Source organism: Pipistrellus hanaki (genome assembly GCF_964339955.1).
Source record: "Pipistrellus hanaki genome assembly, chromosome: 6".
Classification (NCBI taxonomy): Eukaryota; Metazoa; Chordata; class Mammalia; order Chiroptera; family Vespertilionidae; genus Pipistrellus; species Pipistrellus hanaki.
In genome coordinates, this window is record NC_140508.1 from 37469740 (window position 1) to 37491268 (window position 21529).

General features: G+C 44.8%; 1 protein-coding gene across 2 annotated transcripts; it reads left to right on the plus strand.

The window, feature by feature from the left end:
- Positions 1 to 3871: 3871 nt before the first annotated feature.
- Positions 3872 to 20717, plus strand: AAR2 (AAR2 splicing factor). Of its 2 annotated transcripts, none has more exons than XM_084887796.1 (4): positions 3872 to 3968; positions 6539 to 7346; positions 11115 to 11344; positions 19474 to 20717. In XM_084887796.1, exons 2-4 carry the CDS (start codon positions 6599 to 6601, stop codon positions 19639 to 19641), a joined length of 1146 nt encoding a protein of 381 aa, XP_084743922.1. In that variant the 5' UTR covers positions 3872 to 3968; positions 6539 to 6598; the 3' UTR covers positions 19642 to 20717. The 2 variants fall into 2 exon arrangements, with proteins under 2 accessions (XP_084743922.1, XP_084743921.1); XM_084887795.1 differs by having other exon boundaries at positions 3913 to 4273.
- Positions 20718 to 21529: the final 812 nt, after the last annotated feature.

Below are 21529 nucleotides of genomic sequence, written 5' to 3' on the forward strand. Positions count from 1 at the left end.
CTGCCTTGATGTTCTCTCTCTCTCTCTCTCTCTCTCTCTCTCTCTCTCTCTCTCTCTCTCTCTCTCTCTCTCTCTCTCTCTCTCATTCTCTCTCTCTCCTTACCTCCCTCTCTCTCTTCTCCTCCCCCTGACTACCAGTACAAGTTGGCTTTGTGAGAAGGGCTACAATTGGAGTTGAGCGATTACAACACTTCCATTTTACTGATACTTGCAGCTCTGAATGTGGTACAGGCTTTGCAATAAGGCAAAGTCCCTGCCCCCTCTAGGAGCCGTTAGAGACAACTCCTGAGTGATCAGCACCAGGAAGGAAATGCAGAGTGGGTCACTAAAGGAGACCACCTTATTTAAGGTCTCCTTTATATGGGCCCTGGGGGGAGTTATTTTTGAGCTGAATGAAGAGAAATGTCCAGAGAGGTGAAGACCTGGGGTGAGAGCATTGTAGGCAGAAGGAAGGTAAGGATGTGGGCCCCAGGACACAGAGGGGCTTGTGCGTGGAGAGGCAGCACGGTCCCACCTCTTCCTGAAAAAAGAGCAGCTGGGTCTCCCTCCAAATCCCTCCATGAAGCCTAGCGGATAATGTAGACAGCAACCCCCAACTTCAGCCTCTGCCCCCCACCTGCGCACAAGCTGCCGTGTTCCCATACGTAATGCCTGTCTCAAAATTAACTCTGTAAAAAAAAGTTTATTTTAAAAGGAAACTATATTCAGCAAATGGAAAGGATGTCTTCATAAAAATAAATGCAAAAATATTAAAATTCACAACGCACAATCCATGTCAAAGTTAAACTCGCCCCAGGACTACCTGACACACTACCTGGCACTAGCTCTTTTCTTTACATTCTATGAAGTGACTCGCCCCAGAACACCTTCCTTTTTAAAAAATTTATTGGCATGACATTGGTTAAGAAAATAATATAGGTTTCAAAGTGTACATTCCTGCGATACATGTTTTGTATATTGCATTATGTGCCAGACCATCTTTCTTTTTTAATTTTTAAAAAAATTATCTTTATCATTGAAAGTATTACAGATGTTGCTTTGCCCCCCACTCTCCCCACCCATTAACCCCGCTCCTTCTTGTACCCTCCCCTCCCAAGCCTTTTCCACACTATTGTCTGGTCCATGGGCTCTGCATATATGCATATAAATTCCCCAGTTAATCTCTTCCCCTCACCCCAATCCCCACCTTCCCTCTAAAATTTATCAGTCTGTTCATGGTTCTATGTCTGTGGATCTATTTTGTTCATCAGTTTATTTTGTTTATTGGATTTTACATATGAGTGAGATCATGTGATACTTATCTTTCTCTGACTGGCTTATTTCGCTTAGCATAATACTCTCCAGGTCCATCCATGCTGTTGCAAATGGTAAGAGTTCTTTCTTCTTTTATTGCCACATATTATTCCATTGTGCAAATATATCACAGCTTTTTTATCCACTCATCTGCTGTTGGGCACTTGGCCTGTTTCCAAATCTTAGGTATGGAAAATTGCGCTGCTATGAACCTAGGGGTGCATATATCCTTTCTGATTGGTGTTTCAGGCTTCTTAGGATATATTCCTAGAAGTGGACTCACTGGATCAAATGGGAGTTCCATTTTTTTTTTTGAGGAAACTCCATACTGTTTTCCACAGTGGCTGCACCAGTCTGCCAAAATCTCACAAGTGAGAACCGTTGCTAATAATATGGTGCATTTTCTAACAAATTTTCCATGTACATGTATTTTTCCAGAGTTCAAGTTACCTTGCACATAACAATTCTAAATACTTTTTAAAACTTAAACCCTGAACATCTTCCTATAATTTTAAATACTAATACTATTTCTTCTATTTTTAAAGATAAGTCATTAAATGATACAAAGTGCTATGCAGTGAAAGGCAGTTCTTCAGCCCTCCGCAGACTCCAGAGGCAATTGCTTCCAGGACTTTTGTGACTCCTTCCCTGAATTTTCCCAGTAGATTTCCTTTAGCTAACTGTCACTGTTGGGGTTGTGCAGTAGGACTTGGTTTGCACACACCCTGGATCTGTGTCTCCGTCTCCCATAAATACAGGATTGGCCTTTGTGTTACTTGGGAATAACCTGAGGTTGTTTCATCTACATCGGTGATTCTCAACGTGGGTGGAGTTATTTTGCCTGCCCCCTTCTTCCCCCCCGGGGAAATATTTAGCAATGTCTGGAGACATTTTTAATTGTTATAACTGAGAGGTGTCATTGACATCTAGTGGGTGGAGGCCAGGGATGCTGCTAAATGTCTTATAATGCACAGGACTGCCCCTGCAACAAAGAATCATCTAGCTCCAACTGGCAATGTTACCAAGGTTGAGAAACCTGATCTGGATGGACATGTGACCCACAAAGTCAGGCTCCTGGGCCACCTACAGCTTCAGTGCCCACAATTCAGTGCCCCGCAATCTCTGAGAAGATGAGCCCAGCTGCAACAGGAAGCTCTGAGACCAGGGAGCTCTGTGTCTAAGACTGGGAATAGGGAGGGGTGAGGAGGGAGCTGAGCTTCTTCATGCAGGAAATGAAACTGACACGACAGACTGAAATTGATACCCATGACTGTGACTGATAGAGGCCATCTCTGGTTAATCTTGCAGCAGCTCATTGTGATTAACCATGACCGCAGGGCCCGCTCTGGTCTGAACCACTAAGAGATGAATTTTGACTGAGACAGATTGGCATGTCCAGTGTCACTGCGGAGATGTGACAGACATGCTAAGGAGCAGCTAGAGACAAGAACAGCCCGTCAGACCTTGGTTTGCATCCTAGCTCTGCCACTCTCTTGCAGTGTATCCTCTCTAAGCCTCATTTTTCTCTTCTGTAAGCCAGGGACGCTAACGCCTGCTTACTAGGGCAATGTAAGGTTTAGAAATCATAAATGAATGGCCTACCCTATGGGTTTTGGACTTACCTAGTTAGCCCTCACAATCACATAAGCCAGTTCCTTAATACAAGCAATAAATCTCATTATATACATCCTTTTAATTCTGTTTTCATGGGTGGACCCTGACTAATACAACCACCCAGCATAATACTGGGCTTTCAAATAGAAGCTATTTATTAATACCAAATTGTTGTAATTAGTTAAATGCATAATATATGTACTGAGCTGAACCTTTGTGCCTGGCATTGTTCCAGGGAAACAGTTGAGAACAAGACAGGCAGGTTCCCACCCTCAGGAACGGGTTTCAGCCTGACTGAGGTATTAGATTAGAACTGTTTGGCGGGAGGACACTGGTGATTATGGCTGGAGAGACCAAGGTGGTGACTACTGCTATTGAGACCACTTCTCTCTGGGCTGGGAGCTGAGTTTCTGAGGCTCTCTCTCAGGCCTGAGTGTGGCTGGAAGTTAAGACTCCATGACACTGTCACTCAGGTAGACGTTGGCTGACCAGGACCACGACTGAGCATCTGTCAGTGGCTACTAAGCAGCCATGACCTTGACCCCAGCTACAGTAACCAGGACTGATTGAGACCAACAGAACTTGGCTGGTAGATGTGTTTCTGGAACGGGACATGAAATGCACATTTTGACAAAAGTTGTTATTCACGAGCCGAAACCGGTTTGGCTCAGTGGGTAAAGCATCAGCCTGTGGACAGAAGGGTCCTGGGTTCGATTCAGGTCAAGGGCATGTACCTTGGTTGAGGCACATCCCCAGTGGGGGGTGTGCAGGAGGCAGCTGATCAATGTTTCTCTCTCATTGATGTTTCTAACGCTCTATCCCTCTCTCTTACTCTCTGTAAAAAACCATATATATATATTTTAAGTTGTTACCCACGGTTCTGGAGCTAAAACGAGAAACTAAAAGCAAAAGGTATTATGGGGCGGAACTTGCCGACGCGGACCGCTTGTCCTGCGACCTAGTGATCTGCCCGGGCGCTTTTCCCCGGAGCTCCTGTCCGGCACCAAAGCGGACTTCCGGTGCGCTTCCGCGGTGCGTGAGCGGGGCCGGCACCGGAGCTGGTGAGTGCGGCTTCCTGGTCTGTTTTAATTCCTCTTCTCTCGTTGTTTGTGTAGCGGGGCCACCCTTGTTCCCCGCCGGGGGTCGCGGAGTGCCCTGGACTAGGGCACCTCGCTGCGGTCTGGAGGCTGGTGGTGGGACCCTGGTGTCTCTAAAGGCCTTTCCCCCGAGAAACCGTCACAGAGAGCGCGTCCCCGGTCCGCCCCGGTCACCGGGGTAACTAAGGACTTTCCTAACCTCACAACTTGGGGACCCGAGACTTTGCCTGCGCCCGACCTGGTTCTGTCCGGCTCTGTGAAACTTTCTGGTAAGGACTTCCCCCGGAAGGAGCCTTTGTTTCTCAACTACAAAATGGATAACCATGTTTTTATTAAATAAGTGTTTATCAAGTGTCTAGAATGTGCTCGAGGTATAAAGAGAATCAAATCTCGTGGAGGTGACAATCCTCGATTAAAATTGGGCAAAATTGCTGACTTGGGACGTGAAATGAGAGTGTTTTCTCAAGAGACCCGACCTAGGAAGCTTCACGGAGGAGAGATTATTGGGCTGAGATCAGAAAAACCAGTTTACAAAGAGAGGAGGGAAGAGCTTTGAAGCCCGAGGAGCTCCCCGTTGGAGGGTCTGAAAGAGGCCAGTGTGCCTGGAGCAGAGCTTGTGTGGGGAGCCTGGTATGAAACAAGCTGGAGGAGTTGCCAGGGCCCCGACCATGACTTTTGGTTTTCCAAGAACCACGTGGGAAACCACTCATAGGGTGTTAAAAGTGGGGGTCCACATGCTTAGATTGGCATTTTGAAAAGGTCACTCCAGCTGTGGGTGGAGAATGGCTCGGAGGGGCCGGCGCTCAGGGTGAGTGTCGGGGCGGTTTGTTCTAAGGAGGTGGTGAAGAGAAGTGGATGGATGTGATTTTCTGCATTCCAGGGCATCTTCTCTGTCAGGCCACATGCCAGCTGCTGAAGATATAATGAATAGAATTACAGGCTGATGGAATTAGATTGAAAGGAATTATCAAGGAGGAGCACACAGATGCCACAAGGGAAAGTGGCTAAATGAGGAGCAATTTTCTAAATGTAATAGCTGTTCGCTTAGCAAATATTCATAAAGTACCTTCTGAATTTAGGGTTGGGAATAGGAAGATGATGTATAAATTATTTTGAGCATTGGCTTTCAGGCTCCTCCCCTCCTCCCCACCGTAACAAGTACATTTTATGTTGCAACTAAGAGTATGTACACAAACACAGAGCTTCGGAAAGCAGTTACTATCTTCATTATTCCTGATGCACTCTAATTTTTTTTATTCTGTTCTTTTCATTAAAAAATAATAATGCTGGCTGAGACTCTAAACTGTTGTGATTTGAAGTATGAAAGAAAAAAATGAGTTGTGATTTGAAGTATGAAAGAAAAGAGAAAAAGCTGATTTAAAGTGAGGGTCATTTGTAGTGTTTTTGGGTTAAGGCAGTAACATATACCCTTAACATTGGGAAAGGGTTGGTCTTCCTTTCCTCCCTGTTTTCTTTTGTTTTGATTGTGTAAAATATAAAGAGTAAAAAGAACTAAGTGGGCCACTGATTCTTCTCTTTGTGACATTTTAGCGTCTTGTTCAGATGTCTGGCTAGATTGGAAGTGCCTAGAGGGCAGTGACTGTCTTACCCTAGATGTTTTTTCTTAGTGCCCGGTAAAGATCCTGGCACAGTGCAGGCATACGGTGGTTTTTTGTTGAATTAAATAGGTACGTGTCTTGGGACTAGAAGAGTAGATAATTGTTTAGTTTAAATGCATGTTGGAACCATTCTTATAAATATCACAGAGACAGCGTCTGCCCACAGAAGTTTTACAGTATGCCCCCATTCGTATACTGAGGTAGGAAAATACGTGTTCTGAGCTCTTTCTCTTCTAAATACTGATCGGAGCCCAGCCATGGCACCTAAATCATTCCGGACGAGTGTCCCAGAGTTGCCACTGACTGTGGGCCCTTTGGGAAGTTGTTTCACTCCTTGGACTTTAGATTTTTATGTGTAAAAGGAGACAGGAATGTTTGTGTTGAAAAGCTCTCCACTTCCCAAAGATGTGAATTTTAGATGCTGAGCACCCACTTTCCACTGTCCGTTTCTGGGCTTTCCCTGAGGCTTATGGGAAACTGGGTGTGTATGTGATTCAAGCATCCTTCTCGATTCTTCTGGGACTTTCTAGCAATAGGTTTTAGGCAGAGTTGTAGTTTAGAATGGACCATTCAGGCTTCCTCTACTTTCATCCTCCATAGTGAGAGAGAGATCCGAGGGCAGATCCCGAGTGCACAGTGGGAAGAACACTGGCCTGGAGGGCAGGGCACCCGGGTTCTAATTTATGTGACTTTGTAGGTCCTTGTGTGACCTGAACATGTTACTTCTCTGGTGTCTTTTCAGCTGTGAAGTGAGTATTCTTGCTCATTAAATTAAAACACAAAAATTCTCTCTGAACCTCATATTTCCGTCTGTAAATGGATGTAGGGTTGTGGTGAGGATTAAGGGAGATACTGCTCAGTAAATGAAGCTTTCTTTCCCAAGTTCTGACGAACTCCGATTGCTTTCTTTTTCAGCTGTTCTGGAAAATACGAAGGCGTCTCCTTCGGTCACCTATCACTGCATCCGTGGCCGCCATGCAGATGGATCCCGAGCTTGCCAAGAGCCTCTTCTTTGAAGGGGCCACGGTCATCATCCTGAATGTGCCCACGGGGACAGAGTTTGGCATCGACTACAACTCCTGGGAGGTGGGGCCCAAGTTCCGGGGCGTGAAGATGATTCCGCCGGGCATCCACTTCCTCCACTACAGCTCGGTGGACAAGGCCAATCCCAAGGATGTGGGCCCTCGTATGGGCTTCTTCCTTTCCCTGCAGCAGCGGGAGCTGACGGTCCTGCGCTGGAACTCAGCCCGGGAAGAGGTAGACCTTTCCCCAGCCCCAGAGGCCGAAGTGGAGGCCATGAGGGCCAACCTCCAGGACCTAGACCAGTTTCTGGGGCCTTACCCATATGCCACGCTCAAGAAGTGGATCTCACTCACCAGCTTCATCAGTGAGGCAACAATGGAGAGGCTGCAGCCTGAGAGCCGGCAGATCTGTGCCTTCTCAGAGGTGTTGCCTGTGCTTTCCCTGAAGCACACCAAGGACCGGGTGGGGCAGAATCTACCCCGCTGTGGCACCGAGTGCCAGAGCTACCAGGAAGGCCTGGCCCGGCTGCCTGAGATGAAGCCCAAAGCCGGGACAGAGATCCGCTTCTCAGAGCTGCCCACACAGATGTTCCCGGCAGGCGCCACGCCGGCAGAGATCACCCGGCACAGCATGGACCTGAGCTACGCCCTGGAGACTGTGCTCAGCAAGCACTTCCCCAGCAGCCCCCAGGATGTGCTCGGTGAGGAGGAACAAGGCCCTTTGGGAGTGGCCAAGGAGGGGTATTAGGTTACGGAGTATATCTTGGGTTATCTGGTCTAGGGGTTCCTAAAGCCGGCTAGGAGGCAGTCATGCCCAGTACACTCAGTAAAGATACAGATGTCCAGGCCTTAACCCTGCAGATTGACTCAAGGGATCTGGAGTGGGGCCCCAGCGATTTATCTGCTAATTTATCTAATAAACACAAACCCTAGGTGAACCTGATGCAGAAGGTCCTGTGTTTGACATGGCCCAGCCCCTCACTTTACAGACTGAGGTCTATAGAAGGAAAGGATTTGCTAAGTGGTCAAAATGAGACCAGAGCCAGGGGCTCCTGGTTCCCAGGCCTCTCACTTCCCTCCTCAATTTGCTCCTGACTCTCAAGGTGTTGGTCTCCCTACTGCTTAGACAAGGACATTGACTTTTTTAAAACATTATTATAGTTTTTATTTCCCCCCTATTACAAAAATATATTCATCATAGAAGAAAACCCCACACACAGTAAAATTCATTCTAGTTTCCACAGCCTAGAAATAACCATTTTTAACATTTTGGTATATTTATTTCCCATCTTTTACATATAAATATATATACACACTGAGTGGCTAGATTATGATCTCTGAACACATAATAATCTGGCCACTCAGTGTGTGTGTGTGTGTGTGTGTGTGTGTGTATGTAATCATATATGATAGAGGCCCAGTGCATGAATTCGTGCATGAGTGGGTTCTGGCCAGGGGGAAGGGACATGGGTGGTTGGCTGTCCTGCCTGTTGGTTGAACTCCTGGTTGAGGGGACAATTTGCATATTAACCTTTTATTATATAGGATTATTATATAGGATATACACTGAGTGGCCAGATTATTATGCGTTCAGAGATCATAATAATCTGGCCACTCAGTGTATAGACCTCTAACTATGGCTATAGATATTTTATTTCAGTCATCTATGTTAATTTCTATGTATTTTATTTATTTATTTTTAAATGACATTTGGTATTTATTTAAAATAAACCATAAAACAAGCTATAATTTGATTATCATTATAGGTGAGTGATGGATACATAGGGGATCGAGTGTATCATTTTCTTTTGTATATATTTGAAAGCTTACATAATAAAAAGTGAAAATATTTTAAGTTCTTGTATAAAAAGATACAACAAAGAGGCTCATAGTATTACTACTGAGGACGATTCATAAACATTGCAAGCAAAATAACTTAAGCTGCCATAAAGTACTATTGTACCATAATGTAAGGAGGAAAATGCACCAATAAGAAAGGATATATGCACCCCTCTGTTCTATATATGTATTTTCTTTTAGTCTTTTTTAAGTTCAATTGTATTTTTGTATGTATATGTGATTTTTTTTTTTTTACAAAAAATAGAATTATAGTATATCATTTTGTAATTTACTTAAATATATACATTTTTCTATGTCACTGAAATAGTCACTCCTTTTCATTGGCTGGTTAAGTTCCATAGTTATTGAATCAGCCCAATGCAGATGGACCTTTAAGATGTTCATATTTTCCTTATTATAAGTGTTGTCTAGTAAACATCTTTGTGTATATTTCTGCATATGTTTAGCATTGAAATTGTTGGATCAGAACATGTATGTCCTCACCAGCTATTGCTTATTACCTTTGACTTGGCAATTTAGCAAAGGCTTCTTCCATCTGAAATAGGAATGATGTCTTATTTCAATTTACCGTTGACCCTGAACAACACAGGTTTGAACTGATGGGTCCATTTATTTTGCAAATTTTTTTCCTCAATAAGTGCCTGTACTGTTTTTGATCCCAAATTGGGAGTCCCCAGCTGCAGAGGGCCTACCATGTGTGTTGATCTATGCATTTTACATGGGGGACTTGAGCACTCACGGGTTTTGGTATGGGAGTGGGTGTCCTAACATCAACCTCTGTGGATACTGAGGGACAACTAAGTTTTTGTGAAGTCTGACTGCACAGACTGTCTGCTCCTCAATCCCCATGTTGTTTAAGAGTCAACTGTATTTTTCTTCAGTCACTAGTGACAGCAAACATTCATCATATCTTCAACAGTTATTTATATGTATACAGTAAATTTTACAAGTTGCCTAGGTATTTGCATTTTTTTTTTAATTGGAGCATTAGTGAAAGTTTTGAATATAGGGCCTTTTAAATCATTGGCTCAGCTGATAAGGAGGGACATTTTAATGAATGTATTTTAATGCATTACACAGTATTTTCATTTAATAAGTAACAGTTGAAATTCTGGCTTAAAAATGAACAGAAATCCTGTTTTCTACTTCTAAAACATTTCAGTTCTTTAAAGTAATCTCGTGAAAAGGTCTGTTGTAGGGATAACTTTATATCTGCATGACAGCTCTTCGAAATTATTTCTAATCTCATAATTTGAGAGTAGGCCAGATATGCACGAATTTAAATAAATGTCCTAAATTCAGAGAATAAGCTCATGTTTTCACAAGCCAGCCAGGAAAAGCCAACTGAAGAAGGATATCTTTAAGCTCTATCACACAAAGAAAATTTGGCTACATATTTTGAAAAGATCGGTCAAATGTCCTACCAGGTAACTAGCTAGTCACACGTGTTTGAGTGCATCTGTTGCTTTGATGACCCATATGTTGGTCCACAGAAGCCCTCATTAAATTTGAGGAGAGACAGAACATCTCTGTGAGCAACAGTATCTTTTGGTAACCAGTTTGGATACCAGTTGCTTGGCCAACTACACTGGCATGTAGATCAGCGATGGCCAACTGGTGGTCTGTGAGGTCGGAAAGGTTGGTGACCGCTGACCTAGATCATCGGGTCTCTTTGTGTGAGACAGGCATCCGATGGAAATGTTGGAATAATAACTAATATTTATTGAGTGCTGCTTTGAGCCATACATTATTTTAAATGCTTTACATATATTCATTTATTTAATCCTCACTTTTAAATACGGAAATTGAGCAGGTTAAGTACTGTAATGTGCCCAGGTTCACAGCTGCTAAGTGGTAGAGCTGAGATTCGAACACAGGTAGTTTGGCTCCAGAGCCCATGCTCTTTCCCACCAAGTTGCTCGTAGAGATTAAACCATAGAGCACTGTGATTAAACAATCGACCCTGGAACAAGTCCTCCCAAATTTCCCTCTTCTGGGAGGCTCTAGAACTGTTCCCAGCCAACAGAAAATCTATTTTCTCTTTTCATTGGTCACATTCCTCGGGGTTAGATGTGTGACCTTGTGCACGTCCCTTGGCCTCATGTATAAAATGAGGCAAATGCCACCTTTTCCTGATCACCTTGCGGAGTTGGGCTGAGGGTTCCATGGGGTAATACAGCATTTCCCTGAACCTGAAGCAGATGATCTGCATCCGAATTAGAGCTACAAATCATCTATCTCAGCCATGATCTCTGCGGTGAGGCCTGGGCTGCTTTATTTTTAGCAAGCTCCTCTAGTAATTCTGATAGGTGGCCAGGTTTGGGATCCTCTTGACATGATATCCATGAGCACATTCTGTAAACTCTTTAAATGCCAGGCAAATACTAGGTGTACCTCTTCTCCTGCAGTCTGATTTTACAGAAACCCACACTTATAGCCGTTCAGCACACTTTTATTAAGGACCGGCTTGTCGCAAGGCCCCATGCTGGCCCCTGCAGGAGTGACAAGGAGAAAAGACCGCCTCTTGCTGAGGCCCAGCGGGACTGTCAGGCTTACAGAGCCAGCTGGTCCTCTTCTCCCGAGGGTCATCTCCTCTCTGTGCCTTGCAGGTGAGCTCCAGTTTGCCTTTGTGTGCTTCCTGCTGGGGAACGTGTACGAGGCTTTCGAGCACTGGAAGCAGCTCCTGAACCTGCTGTGCCGCTCCGAGGAAGCCATGGTGAAGCACCACGCCCTCTACGTGAACCTCATCTCCATCCTGTACCACCAGCTCGGCGAGATCCCCCCCGACTTCTTCGTGGACATCGTCTCCCAGAACAACTTCCTCACCAGCACGCTGCAGGTGAGCGGTCTGTGCGCCCTGAGAGGGGTACCTTTCTGTTTCTGGCTATTCGTTCATGACCCGAAGTTTTCTGAATTTTAGTTTCCCAATCTTGGGCCGTTTTCTGGTTCTCCCTCTCCTACTCGTTTTAAACTTCTTGATGTCAGATACCCTTTCTCTGCAGCACCCTCTCCCCACCTGCGCCCAGAGTGCCTGGCACTGGAGTGCTTGGGATTTGAATCGCCTCCACCCCTTTGAGTTACTCAGCTCAAAACGGTTTTTCCTTCTCCCCATAGCCATAGCTGCAACCCATAGGACAGAGTTTGGAACATCTGCAGCTCTTTAGATCTCATTTCAGCATTAAAGTAACTTTGATTTCCTGTGTCAAACAAAATGTGCCAGTTTCTGCAGAGATTCTGACAGAAAAAGTGAAATTTGCTTTTAACTTGGCAATTAAATTTTCATTATGAGTGGTAATTAGGGAAGAAGCTTCAAAAAACAATCTTCATCCTGTGCTATTTCCTCCCTTTGCAAACAGATTAGCTTCGTTTATGTTCTTGGGACAGCCTCTGTCACTCACATTTCCTAACTTTCTCAAGGCAGAGCTGCAAACTGGCAGTTTCCATAGTTTCCGGCCCGTGAGCTGCTTTTCTCTCCCCGTATGTTAGCCCCCCCACGAGACCTCCCTCAGGGTGGCTGTTCACTGACCTCCCTCCCATGCCACAGAGGATTAGGGACTGAACAAACATTCATTAAGGGCCTGTTGGGTATCAGGCACCGGGTTTATCACACTATATGGGTTTCCTTGTTTGATTTCTCTGGAGTGCTGCAAGGCAGATAGGATTATTCCATTTCACCAATGGGAACACAGACTCAGAAAGGTTAAGTAACTTATGTAAGTTTGCAGCTGCTAAGTGGCAGAGTCAGGATTTGTGCATTTGTATTCAGGCCTGCGTATTGAATACAGTGTAGCCCCCCACGCCCGATGGAAAGCAGTGGAGACACCGTCATGCCTGTTCGCAGAGGTACAGGACACTTTCTGAAACCAGCAGGCTGCTGGGAGAGTCCCTGCGAGCTGGCAGCGGACTTGAAACTGGCAGCCGGAGGACTTGTGCAGACCATGGGGATGAGTCAGTCAGGCTGATGGCTTGAGCCTGGTGTATTGCACTTCAGATGAATTATAAAACTGCCCTTTTATTGGTTCTCAATATAAAAGAGAAATTAAATCCTTTTATCCTTCCTCTGCAGGGAAAAGCCCCACCACGTTACTGGGTTGTGGGTTACGGCAGAGGAGGAGGCATCAGCCTGCTCACTTGCCTCTGGCGGTGGCTGTGGTCCACGGCAATCTGTGCAGCCCTCATGGTGTGCGCTAATGCTGTCGCACAAACATGGGAGGGCCGCGCTGGCTGCTGGCTGTTCTAACCATTGTCAGCACAGCCAGCAGCTGAGCTCTAATTGCTGCGGCTTTGTTGCTAGCAATGATTTACCAAGCAGAAAGGGCCCAGCTGGATTGCTAGATGCCCCGTTGGGGAGTGCAGAGCTGATGGGTGGAAGAATTCTGTCTTTGGACTTTTCACCAAGAGCATTTGATGTTCTTATTTTGAAAAACCCAAAACACGTGCCTTAAAAAAAAAAAAAAAAAAAAAAAAAATCAACACGTTTGTGAGCATCCTTTCTTTAAATACAACATTCTCCTGGAAGTTTTGCGGATTGGCCAGGGTTCCTGCCCTCCGGAGATTTGTTCATTGATTTAGCAGGTGTTTCCTGAGTACCTGACAAGACTAGAAATATAGCTGTGAGCAAGACAGACAGAGTCCCCGACTTTCCGCTTACATTTTGGTAGGAAAATAAACAAATGAATTAACCAAATAACTCCAGAAAGCAGTGTGTTTTAGAAGGCAGTCATGCCTGGAACCATTTCCCTAACCCACACCTTTTGGTCTCATCTAGGCTGCATCCGTCTGTCAGCTTCCGTGCCTACCTTGTCAGTCCATCTGTCTCTCACTTTGCCGCCTGAGTTGCTGCTTTAAAATGCACATGTGATCCTATTTCTCTACGACTCCTCATTGTCTAGAACAGTGTTTCCCAAACTTCTCTCATGATGAGAATCACCTGGTGGAGTTGTTAAAACACAGATTCCTGAATCCCAACTAAGAAGTGCTAAACTAGAATTTTTGGGAACCAAAACCTATATGTTCCCAAAAATTCTAGTTTAGCACTTCTTAGTTGGGATTCAGGAATCTGTATTTTTTAAAAAATATATATTTTATTGATTTTTTTACAGAGAGGAAGGGAGAGAGATAGCTAGAAACGTCGATGAGAGAGAAACATCAACCAACTGCCTCTTGCACACCCCCGACCGGGGATGTGCCCGTAACCAATGTACATGCTCCTGACGGGAATCTAATCTGGGACCTTTCAGTCTGCAGACCGACACTCTACCACTGAGCCAAACCGGTTTCGGCAAGGAATCTGTATTTTAACAACTCCACCAGGTGATTCTCATCATGAGAGAAGTTTGGGAAACACTGGTGTAGAAAGTTAAAAGCCCAAGTATGGGTCACAAGGCCTGATCTGTCTGACTCCTAACCTCTTCTCTGGCTTCTCCTTCGTCTCCCTGTTTCCTCCATCAACTCCAGTGACATGGTCTCCTTGCAGATCCCCAGACATGCTGTGCTGTTTCATGCCGTCTTAAAAAAAATAAAATAAAATGCTGTAAAAAAAAAACCCCACATAACAAAAGGTCTACCGTCTTAACAGATTTTTAAGTGTATAGAACATATTGTTAACTATAAGCACGGCAGATCTCTAGAACTTTCCATCTGGCATGACTGATGAAGACATGGGTGTGAAGTGTCATGCAGAGGGAACCTGACTTTCCCTCTGCCTGGTGTGTATTGTTCCCTCAAAACATCCCACTCCATGAAGCCACACCTGATCTCTCTCCTTTCAAACTGTTAGCCTGCTTTGTACTTGTCAATATCATTCTGCACAGGCTGTCCTTGATGAATTCACATATTGTCTGCCTGACTGCCCGCTTAGCCTTGAACGTTCACCCAAAGCCTGTTTCGTTCATCTGGTTATTTAAACACCTAGTCAAGGCCTAACACTTACATTTTCGTGTTATTTGTTGTTATTAGATAGAGTGTAATTCCTATGGTAATGTGGATGGCTCTAATGTGATAGATATGACCAGTGAATTCTAATCAAAGGGCATTTGGAGCACCAAAGAGAAATTGGTTAATTCAGACTGCGGTTGAGAGTTGAGGGGATAGAAGATCCGGAATGGCTTTTTGCAAAAGGTGTGTGTTTGCGTGTGTGTGTGGGGGGGAGGGACGGCATTTGACACTGAGCTTGAAGGATGACTGAGATTTCAACAGACACAATATAGAGAAGGTTATTATAAAACTTTTTTTAATGGAAAGTTAAGTCGATGCCACCTTGGCAGTGAGAATTCAGTGCCCCCATACAGGTACTCACTCACTTGGGGTGTTTATGACTGAATGAATCAGCCCATAAAAGCCTTCCTTAGCCAGCCGCCTGCTCTCCCCCCAGGTAGTCAAGTGAGTGGAACTGGCTTTCTTACTTAGGAGCTTAAATGGCTACTCCCCGCGAAGAGGGGCTGGTGTTTGTGTGTGTGAGCACTCAAAGGAGCCACGTAATGGCCTCTGCCGTTAGAGGCCCTTTTGAATAAATGCCACTGGTTTTTACAAATCCCATGGATTTAGCTTGAATAAAAATTATTTGTTTTACAAAAATAGATAGTTTTTTCTTTTATTTAAAGCTACTTGAGTCGCCATAATTTGTTTAAAACCAATGAAACGATAATATGAATTTAATAGTATATTGGAAAGTGAGTTATGTGCAAAATAAGAATTCTTATTGCTGATTGCATAGCATTTAGGCATATAGTCATGTAACCTGTTTTTTTAAAAATACTTTTAGTCACAATGGGCCATATATGCTTTCTAGCTTTATTTTTTATGAGTATTCTAAATGCCAGTGTCCATCTTTAACTCTTGAGAAAAAACGTTGGCTCTAACAATGATGTCTGTAGTGTTTTTATCATCATACCATCTACGATCTATTTCACCTACCTACTTCCAAACTTCCCGCCATCAGCTGTCTATTACTTTTTTACACTTACTGTGCATTATCTCATTTAGCCCTCAAAACAATGCTCAAAATTAAGGCTATAATCCCACTTTATACATGAGGAAATAAGATCCGAAGGTCACATAATTTTGCCCAAGACAACCAGCGCTAATAGGTGGCAAGGCTGAGCTTTGATTCTAATGCCTCTGACAGGAATCATATATTAGAGCCCCATATATTAGAGCTCTGATATATTAGAGCCCCAGACAAAACATCACAAATTCTTTAAACTGATCTCAGAATTATCCCCGCTGCTTTTCATTGTCCTGGCAATCATTGGGAAGTGATAGTCCTGCTTTTAACACCACTTTCTTCTTCTACGAGTCGAGATAAAATGTCCTGTCTCTGGCTTGTTTGAGTCTAAACTCAAAAACCATTTGGGAATTGAAAAACTTCAGAAATTTCATTCTTTCTGTCTAGCCAAAAAAGTAGGGTAAGACATTGACTCAGCTACCTTGGTGTTTTAAATTTCTCAGGTGACCTGACTGAACTCTATTTAACTTGGGCCTAAAAGAAGGCTTTTACATTTCTGACTGAAGTAATTTATGATTTTATAATATGCAGACTTAGTGATAGAAGTAGAATTACCTTTTTTATATTTAGAAAAAATACCAAATGGATGTACTTTTAGTTTTAAATAAATGTAGTTGTTTGTGTAATGTTGTTATCCTATTTCAAAATATTTTTTTAAATGACCAGGATTATTCTCCCTATATTAAGAGGATTCATTTCTCAGTGATGCTAAAAATGTTTATTTGATTTCACTTTGATAAAATAACCAGATGATTACAAAGTTTCCTGAAGAAGGCCTAGTAAATAAGCCACCTCCTCCCCAGGATGAGTCCCTAATTCTGTCCAGGACTGTCACATAATTATTGGGCAATTATTTGGTACCAGGCACTACAAAAGTGAACCAAAAATGGATGTATGTCATAATCTGTGCCAGGAGTAGAATGCAGCTGTGAAAAAAGAGTCATTGCTTTGGAGTTGCTCCTCATCTCTCGGGAGAATTCAACTCTAAGTGGATGTTACCTAATTGAGGTTGAGGATATGATCGCGGTAACTCTGAGCACTGGGGGAGCATGGAGGAGCACCTGTCCCATCCTTGGTCTGAGAAGACACCCTAAAGGAGGTGATACGTGAGCTGAGCTGAGTTACTGGTAGAAATTAGCTAGATGAAGGGGAAGGAAACTGGGGAAGGGTGTTACAAGTAGGAGAAAAGCATGTGTGTAGAGGCGCGGAAGAGGCAGTAGAGCATGTTAGGACCACTGCTCAGTGTGGTTGGAGAGGAAGGGCTGTGTAGAGAATAGTATAATTTACTGAGTAAGGAGGGGAGCAAGAGGAGGCTTTTGATAATTCAACTAGCAGGTTCCCCAGGACCTCTGAGCACAAACTCATGGGTGTTAGGGCCTTTGGAGCTCCTGCTGTCTGAAACAGGCTTCTCTGCCCCCGTACAGGCCCCTCCCCAGAGTTCAGCGGGGCTCCCTATTGAGTGCTCCATGGCCCACTCTATGAGCTGCCTACAGACAGGCCGCCAGCTTCCCCACGGCCCTCTCGCCACCAAGCTCCTACAGCCCCTCTAATTAGTTATTGATCTGGCACTTTGTTGTGGCTCTGCTTTCCGCTCCTCTATTTAGTCAATTCCCAAGTTAATGAAACCAAATTCTGTAAACCTCCCTTTTACTCTCCCCCCTCCCTCCCGACACACACACACACCACTTCTCTCCCTGCTACCACAAAATGGCTCCAAACAAAGACCACTGAAAACGGGCCTTGCTCCTGCTGCTCACAGGAAGAAGCGGGTAGAAGGGGCGTTGTCCAAGGAATCGGCCACGGAGTGTGCCTGTTACCTCTGTCCGGTCCAGGCCCCAGGAGCCCGGAGTCCTCCCGTGGTGTCTGCGGCCAGTGGTGGCGCGAGGGCACTGTGGTCAGAGACCTCCACCCTCAGGCTCCTGTGTCTGTGAGGGGCTACCAGGTGGTCTTGGAAAAACTACTTCCTTTCTGGGTAGCTTTGGTCCAATCATTTAATTTTTCTCATTCTCCATTTCTAAAAAGTAGGTATTCAAGAGTGTCTTCTCATGGCATTTTGAGGATTTATTGGGATATTTTTAAAAACTTATTTGAAAAGAGTAAAGTAATAGGAGGAATTAATAGGTTTGCTATTCTTAGAAGGGGTTGGGATCTAGGACAATTGCAGAATAGAGCTTCAGATGTAGAGAAAATTACTGTTCTGCCCCCTCCTATGTTTATACTAGATGAAACGGAATTAAAAAGAGCATCAAGCCCTGGCCAGCATTACTCAGTGGTTAGAGTGCCTGCACACTGGAGGGTCCTGGGTTTGATTCCTGGTCAAGGTCACATGCCTGGGTTGCAGGATGATCCCCGGGTCCCAACAGGGCACGTGTGGGAGGCAACCAATCAATTTGTCTCCCTTACTTTGATGTTTTCTTTCTCTTACTCCCTCGCTCCCTCCCTTTTCCCTTTCACTCTCTCTAAAAAATCAATGGAAAAAATATCCTCAAGTGAGAGATGACAAAAACAAAAAAAGAACATTAAAACAGGGAATTACTATCCAGAATTTACAAAGAATTCCTACTGATAACTCAGCAACAACAACAACAGAAACCTGATTACAAATTGGCAAAGGGCTTAAATAGACATTTCCCCAAAGAATATATACAAATGGCCAAATGAAATGTTCAGCATCACTGATCATTGGGGAAATGCAAATCAGAACCACAATGAAGTGCCAGTTCACACCCATTAGGATGGCTACCATCCAGAACATAACAGATGTTGGCAAGGATGTGGAGATATTGTAAGTCTTGTTAATTGCTGATGGGAATGTAAAATGATGTAGCCACAGTGAAAGAAAGTATAGTGTTCTTCAAAACAAACAGAATTTTCTTACGATCCATGAACTCCACTTCTGGATATGTACCCAAAAGGATTGAAAGCAGGCACTCTGAGAGATATTTTTACAGCCATGTTCATAGCAATGTTATTTACAACAGCCAAAAAGTAGAAACAACCCAAATGGCCATTGACAGATGAATGGAAACAAAATGTGGTGTAGACGTACAATGGAACACCAGCCTCAGGAAGAAGGAAACTCGGACACAGGCTGCAGCATGAATGAACCTTGAGGACAGTGTGCTAAGTGAAATAAGCCAGTCACAAAAGGCTCAGTATTGTATGATTCTACGTATGTGAGGAACCTAGAATATTCAGATTCCTGGAGACAGAAAGTAGAGTGGTGGCTGCCAGGGGCTGGGGGAGGGGGAAATAGGGAATTATTATTTAATGGGTTCAGAGTTTCATTTAGGAAAGATGGAAAAAGTTGAAGAGATGGATGATGGTGATAGTTGCATAACAATGTTAATATACTTAATGCCACTGAACTGTATACTTAAAAGTGATTAACATTTGTAAATATTTTGTTATGTGTATTTAACACAGGTTTTTAAATGATAATGTTAAAAATTGGTTAAAATGGTAGCTTTGTGTTATGTATATGTTATCACAATTTTAGAAAAAGAACATCAAAGCTTTTTAGGGGAACAGAGACCTCTAACTGGCAGCCTGTGGCACATTTAGTTTAGAGCAGCAATTCAACTTCATTGGCCTAGGGCCTGGCATTTTATGGGATCCAGGGGCTTGTGAGCCCCCAAGCCCTTTTAATACCAGCTGGTATAAGCTACTACCTCTTCCTCCGAGTTACTGCCCAGGGGCCCAGGAGATCTCCCCAGGGGCAGGGCCAGAGAAATGGGGCTTCTCTGCCCAGGACAGTAATTTTCCATTCTGGTCCTGCCTCAGCTTCTCAGCAGGGTTTGGACCTTGTTTCTTGGTTTGGGGGAGCACAGCAGGTATCCTGGGCCTGTGCCACCAGCAGCTGATTTTCCCGCCCCAGAGAGCTGAGCACCATGAGGAAATTTCCACAGCTTTCTCGGCTCCCTCCGTGTTCTCAGGAGTGACTGATCCTCTGTTCTCTGCAGGTTTTCTTTTCCTCGGCCTGCAGCATTGCTGTGAATGCCACCCTGAGGCAGAAAGCTGAGAAGTTCCAAGCTCACTTGACCAAGAAATTTCGGTGGGACTTTGCCGCGGAGCCTGAGGACTGCGCCCCGGTGGTGGTGGAGCTCCCCGAAGGGGTGGGGACCGGCTAACTGGGAAGACCCCTTCCCACACAGCTGCAGCCTGACCTCTCTGCTCACCCCTTTTCCTGGGCCTGCCGAGATGGTTCGGCAGAGACGGAGCCAGAATTCCCTCCTTCACCACTACATACATTCCTTTAGTGCCAAAGGGGCTGCATCAGCCTGGCCTTGGTGCTACCTGACTGACTACCAGGTGGACTCTTACAGAAGCTCTTGGGAGAGACCTGCCTCAGCAAGCAACCTATTATACTTCCTTCTGAATAGAGCGGATTGCGTATTCCACAGGATGATTAGAAAGAGAGAAACCCTGGACTGCCGAGGGGTCTGAGATGTCTGTTGGTGACTTTTAAGTTAAGCAGAGGGCAGAGGGAGATGAGCCAGAATTTCAGCCTGCCTCTTGTTGAATGGGGATACATCGCAGAAAACATCGCCATGTGACCCCCTCAGGAGCCCCCAACTGGGGAGGGCGTAACACAGAAGATAGTTGGGATATATCTGACAAGTATCAGTTTTTGCTTTTCCATCTAAATTCCTTCCTCCTGTCCAAAGGTCCCACTGGGTAATCTTCCCAAGATTGTTGTGGCCCTGACTTCAGGGGCCTTGTGAGTGCGATGCCTCTCCCATGTGTTCTGTTCTGAGACCTCAGACCCTGAAGTGGGACTTGGCACCCCTCCTGCATGGCCCCGGGAGGGCTCCTCAGCCGGCCATGGCTGCTCCTGATGACCCGGAGAGTCAGCAACAGAAAGGTTCTTTCTTGGTCAGGACAGGCCTCCCACCCTGGTGGAGTCTGTGCCTTCCTTCAGAGCTCTGGAGAAGACTGTCAGCCTAGACTTTCCCTGCCTGCGGTGGAGCTTTCAGCCACAGGAGCACTGGCGCTGGCGTTGCCTGGCAGTCCGAGGGCATGCCCTCCAGGCACACAGGCCCCTCATCCTGACCTGAGCTGTGCTGTGGTCAGATCCCTGTGCTGTTTTCCAAGGCCGCAGCTCACACCGGGTTTCTAAATGAGAATTCCTGCTGGTTCCACTTGTTTCCTTGGAGATGTTTTTCCAGGAGCATAATGTACATAAAGTCTTTGAGTTGAGACTAAATCCCCTTGTGTGTGTCTCTCTTGCAGTTAATCTGCCCAGATCCCAGAGCAGCCAGGCCACTGTCCATAGACACACATCTCCCTCCTGAGCACAGGACACACTCACCCAACCTCTGAGTCTCAGGAGGAGGCAGGCAGCCAGCGCTGCTTCCTGTCACCAGGGGGGCTTCGGAGACAGAGACACCTGGTGGGATTGAGGGCCTGTATCTGTATAAACACCAGAGGTTTTGCCTTCTGTGAATTTGCTGTCCTTTTCCTCCCCAAAGCCCACTCATCAGAAGTACTTGGGGAGCTTGTTAAAAGTGTGGATTCCGAAAGAATGAAGTCCTGATCTATGCTGCACCATGGATGAACTTGGAAAACATTGTGCTGAATGGAAGAAGCCAGACATAGAAGGACATATTATGATTCCATTCATTTGAATTGTCCAGAATAGACAAATCCATAGAGACAGATTAGTGGTTGAGAGAGACTGGGAGAGGGGAATGGGGAATGATGCAAATGAGTGTAGAGTTTCTTTTTGGGGTGAAAGATTTTAGAATTAGGGGTGATGGTTGCACAGTCTTATGAATATATTAAAATCCACTGAAAAGTGTGTACACTTTGAAGTGGTGAATTTTATGGTATGTAACATATCTCAAATTTTTTTTATTGATGTCAGAGAGGAAGGGGGAGAGAGAAAAACATCAATGATGAAAAAGAACCATTGATCCATTGCCTCCTGCACGATCCACACTGGGAATCAAGCCTGCAACTTGGGCATGTGCCCTGTCTGGGAATCAAACCATGACTTCCTGGCTCATAGATGGATGC

Bases quoted from the DNA above. Each gene is read 5' to 3' on its own strand.
- AAR2 (XM_084887796.1), top strand. From the start codon at position 6,599: ATGCAGATGGATCCCGAGCTTGCCAAGAGCCTCTTCTTTGAAGGGGCC. The intron at 7,347-11,114 runs GTGAGGAGGAAC...TGTGCCTTGCAG, and splicing joins CAGCCCCCAGGATGTGCTCG to GTGAGCTCCAGTTTGCCTTT. The intron at 11,345-19,473 runs GTGAGCGGTCTG...TGTTCTCTGCAG, and splicing joins TCCTCACCAGCACGCTGCAG to GTTTTCTTTTCCTCGGCCTG.